Source organism: Mycena indigotica, assembly GCF_014461135.1.
Source record: "Mycena indigotica strain 171206Taipei chromosome Unknown Mind.scaff0008, whole genome shotgun sequence".
In the NCBI taxonomy this organism is placed as follows: domain Eukaryota; kingdom Fungi; phylum Basidiomycota; class Agaricomycetes; order Agaricales; family Mycenaceae; genus Mycena; species Mycena indigotica.
In genome coordinates this window covers 3,700,795-3,705,232 of record NW_023503007.1, presented here as the reverse complement: position 1 = coordinate 3,705,232, position 4,438 = coordinate 3,700,795, and the positions used below count along the sequence as shown (strand labels likewise).

Genomic DNA, 4,438 nt, shown 5'->3' with positions numbered 1-4,438 from the left:
AAGCAGCACCGCCATCCCCGCCGCCTTCAGGTTGAGTGCGTACATCCAGTCAGTCGCAAACGTTAAGATATTCGTAAAAAAAGCAAGTCGTCAAAGGGGGTCGTAAGTTTTCGTGCAAGTTCGGTCGTAACGTTAACTTCAGGGGGCACTTGCTGCCGTATGCGTTTTACGAGCCCTTCCGCCGCCCACCGTGCCCAGCTTTATACCGCCCCCCCTCCATTCCGCGGCGGATGTCTCGTCTCGTCTCGGCGCCGCGCCGCTCTCAGACGTCCGCGTCGAGTCAGCGCATGCGTGAGACACAGACATCATGGTGTGGCGCAAGTTCAACCTTTGCGTGACGTGACAGGCGGGAAGCGGGTCACGCTCCGAGCTCGCCGTCCGATCGCACAGCATGCATGCAGATCTATGATCGCCAGAGATGACGCAGAGAGGTAATTATAGATAGCATTGGTGATGCCACAGTGGAGCCAGGCACGCAATTTTTCCGCTCGATGCGGCGAACGTGAAATTATAACTGGGTACAACCTTACAAGTGAGTATTGTACTAACTGCCAGCAGCAGCGCCTACACTTCCGCCCATCGATATCGTGCATTCCGCGCCGTTTGCTTCCGGATGCCGTCGAACGCAACGGAGTGGCTCCCGCCCCCCCTGGGACCACATCGATATCCACCGCACACTCCAGCTCCAAATGACGCGTCTGACGCCACCGGGATCAGAGACAACATCCGCGCATTTTATCTTATCGAAGGGTCATGTGGGTGGCTATACAGATGCGCCGTCAACACTCTCGCCGACCGGCAATGCATCACTGTCTTCCGGTGGACGATGTGGGTCCTCCCATAAGAACTCCAGTCGGCCCTCTATATAGACAGGTCAGCAAGAAAACTTGACGCGTCGGTGCTCTTACCTGGGCTCCCGTTTTTTCCGGCAACGAACCTGGCTGCCCGTGCCAACAGCTCCACGCCGCCCGCCGCGGCCAGCCTCCAGTCCTGCAGTGCCCACTCGGTCCAGTCGAGGTAGTGGCGCGTGAGGTCGAGCAGCACGCAGCGCGGGTCGTGCAGTGCCGCCATGTCGCGGATGTAGTCCTCCCGGGTGTACATCCCCGCATCAAAGACATGCAGCAGCACTTGCAGGCGCGGACATTGATTTAGTATGTGATGCAGAAAGCCCTCGTCCTGGACCATGCAGACGCACAGATGCGTGAGGCGCGGGAGCGCAGCGAGGAACGCCAGGTAGCGGCCCGTCGACTCCGCGTCGGTCTGGTGCGCGGGATAGAGCGTCAGATGCGTCAGATTAGGAAGGATGGCCGGGCCGGAGCCGGGGCCGGGCACAGCCGCGATGCGGACAAGCCGGAAGCTGAGTGTCAGCCGCTGCAGCTGAGGGAGCCGCCATATATCAGGGAACGTCGTCGGCCGCCATTTCGCCTCGAACACGAAGCTCTCGGCCGCGGCGCAGCGCGAAACCACGAGCTGGACATCGTCGTCCGGGAGGCCCTTGCCGACAAAGACGTGGCGGGTATGTTGCGCAAAGAATGCGGGCGGTTTGGTGAACAGGGCAGCCCAGAGATGAGCGTCGACGTTTCGGCCGCTGAGGACAAGTGTTTTGAAGACTAGAGGCTCTATCCTAATGTCATCAGCTGGGCTCATTGAGGCTGGGAAGCAGTACCACGACTGGACGCGACGCGCTGTTTGGAGAAGGCTCGGCGCGCATGTGGGGTGCATGAAGATGGCCGTTTCGAATATTGTTCGTTCAATGTCGTGTGGCAGCCGTGAATTCACTTCCCTAGCATCTGGCTCAAGGGACATGGGGAGCAGTGCAGCAAACAGTGTGGTGGGTTCTGTCAAGATTCTGACCAACTGTCACACCCTACGAAAAGTTGTAGATAAAGATAAACCGGGTAGCCTTTTCACACACACCGTAAAACTGTATCTTTCAGTATACCTGAAAATGATGCTTTTTGTTGTACTTTCAGGCAGCACCGGAATTGGCACTGAAAACAATACTATTAGTTTATCTGACATCTGTACCAAAAATAGTGCTTTCAGTAACAGTTTTAGCAGCTGCTGAAAACACAGTTTTCAGTATATGCTTGTGTAAGGGCAACCCTGGAGACTCCGACGAAAGCCTAGCAGGGGAGGATCCAAAGCGTGAATAAAAGCTACGGAAATACACGGAGGGACCGACCTAGCAGGGGAGGATCCAAAGAGAAGAAACTCTAAGGGTCCGCCTGCTAGGGCGCCAACTATATACTGGTCGTCCGTAACTGCCGACGTAGAGCGCAGAAGGCCTGAGCGGCGTCGCAGGCTCTGTCCCAAGGTGATCGTTGGGAGGGTCTTGACGGATTGGTGATTGTGCGGGCGAAGGAGGCCATGGACGATGGTCGGGGTGGGTCGGAGCGTCCGAGGGGGCGCCGGTCGGATGCGCCTCGGATGCGTTTGGAGGGTCCGAAGGAGGCCGAAGCGGGGGTTCCCCTGACATCACCCCCCCCTTTGAATGCGGCGTCCCGACGCATAGTTCGAAAGGGCAAGGAGTCGAAGGTCGCTGAGGCGATGTGCCGTGGTTTACCCGGGTACCTCCGATAGAAGTCCGCAATCTTGTCTGGCGCAAAGACACGGTCGAACCGAACCCACGAGTCGTGTGAAGCGTCGTAGCCTTTCCACCTGACGAAATAGTTAAGACGCTTATACCTTATCCTGGCATCCAAGATTTCCTCGACTTCCCATTTGGGGACTCCGTCCTCTAGCTCGGGGGGCGGTTCATCGTAGCCGGGTCGTCCATCGAAGGGGTCGTCCTGAGCGGGCTCGAGCTTAACAACCGGGAAGACGAGGTGGAGTTTGGAGTAACGCGGGGGGAGGTCGAGCTTGTAGGCACCTTTGCTAACCTCTGCGAGCACCTTGAACGGTCCGAGGCGCTTGTGGGAGAACTTCTCGGAGGGCCGAGTCGTTCTGATGTCAGAAGCGTCCAGCCAAACCTTATCACCAACCCGGATATTCGGAGCGTCCGAACGTTTCCGATCGTAGTACCGTTTATACTCGTCTTTGGCTTTAACGAGCGCGGCCTTTGCCTCGGAGACGCCGTTAGCTATCCGGTCGCGAAACTCGTTCACCAACTCCAACTCTGAGCGGGCGCCTGGCTCGAAACCCATCCGGGGGAGCCGACCAGTGTCCGTCATAAAGGGTACCTGTTGAGTGGAGGAGTGAACGTGGTTGTTATAGGCGAACTCAGCGGCAGGGATAAGCTCGTCCCCAGTCGTCTTGTTGGTAGTTGGTGAAGATCCGGATGTACTGCTCGAGCTCTTGGTTAACGCGTTCGGTTTGTCCGTCGGTTTGCGGGTGGTAAGCCGTAGAGGTAGCCGGTTTGACGCCAATTAAGCGCCAGAGTTCGCGCGTGAAGTCAGTGATGAACTGCGAACCACGGTCCGAAATGGACTTCTCAGGGGTTCCGTGGTGCCTCCAGACGTTCCGATAGTACAAGCGGGCAGCTCCGACCGCGTCTATTGTCGTATGGCACTCAGTGAAGTGAGCGCGTTTGCCAAGAGCGTCGACGACTACCATAACCGCGTCATACCCATGGGCCTCGGGGAGCTCGACGATGAAGTCCACAGTGACGGTGTGCCAGCGTTCGGGGGGGACTTCGGTCGGGTGTAGCTCTCCGTGCGGGAGCCTTCGGAGGGCCTTCGTGCGGCAGCACAAGTCGCAGGTCGCGACGTGGCGTCCGATATGGCGGGACATCTGTGGCCACCAGTAGTTGCGCGAAACCAGCTCTAGGGTTTTGAACCGACCGGGCGTGTCCGGCGACTCGCGTGTCGTGGCAGAGCTCGATGATGCGCCTCCTTAGGTCCTTGTCTTTGGGGACTACAACCTTGCCGCGGAAGTACAAGAGATCGCCCGAGACGGCCCACTCGTCCGAACGTGATGAGGGGGGGCCCGAACTTGACCTCGGACCTTCAAGAGTTGCCGGGCCGCAAGCGCGACGGCTCCTCTAGGTCAGGCTCACCGGATAGCGCTTCCTTGATGTCGCGGACAAGTTTGGACCCAGGCCCGGAGACAGTGACGGCCTCAAGCGCACGAATGTGGAAGAGCTCAGGGCGCAAGAGGGTGACGTCCGAGTTGTCTTCGGAGATGCCGTGGTCAGGCCGGGCGGGAGAGAGCGTCGGGGCGGCCTGTAAGGGCAACCCCGGAGGCCTGAGATCAAGGTCCTAGCAGGGGAGGATCCAAAGAGTGAATAGAAGTAAGCAAATACAAGTGAGGCTGACCTAGCAGGGGAGGATCCAAAGAGAAGAAACTCTAAGGGTCCGCCTGCTAGGTAGCGGAACTATATACTGCGCTCTTGACGCGCCAAGGTTGATCGTTGCTCCGTGCAGTATGCCTGCGCCATGTCGCAGGCCAGGTCCCAGGGGATCGCCAGGCGGGGGCGGCGATGCGCCTGGCGGAGGCG

At 58.5% G+C, this 4,438-nt stretch overlaps 1 protein-coding gene across 1 annotated transcript; it reads right to left on the bottom strand.

The window, feature by feature from the left end:
• Positions 1–763: 763 nt before the first annotated feature.
• On the bottom strand, positions 764–1,842 carry MIND_00963800 (uncharacterized protein; the record flags this gene model as incomplete). Its single annotated transcript, XM_037366253.1, has 3 exons — positions 1,667–1,842; positions 909–1,624; positions 764–861 (listed from the first exon to the last, which is right to left on the bottom strand). The coding sequence occupies exons 1-3, from the start codon at positions 1,804–1,806 to the stop codon at positions 764–766; spliced, it is 954 nt and encodes a 317-aa protein (XP_037217665.1). The 5' UTR covers positions 1,807–1,842.
• Positions 1,843–4,438: the final 2,596 nt, after the last annotated feature.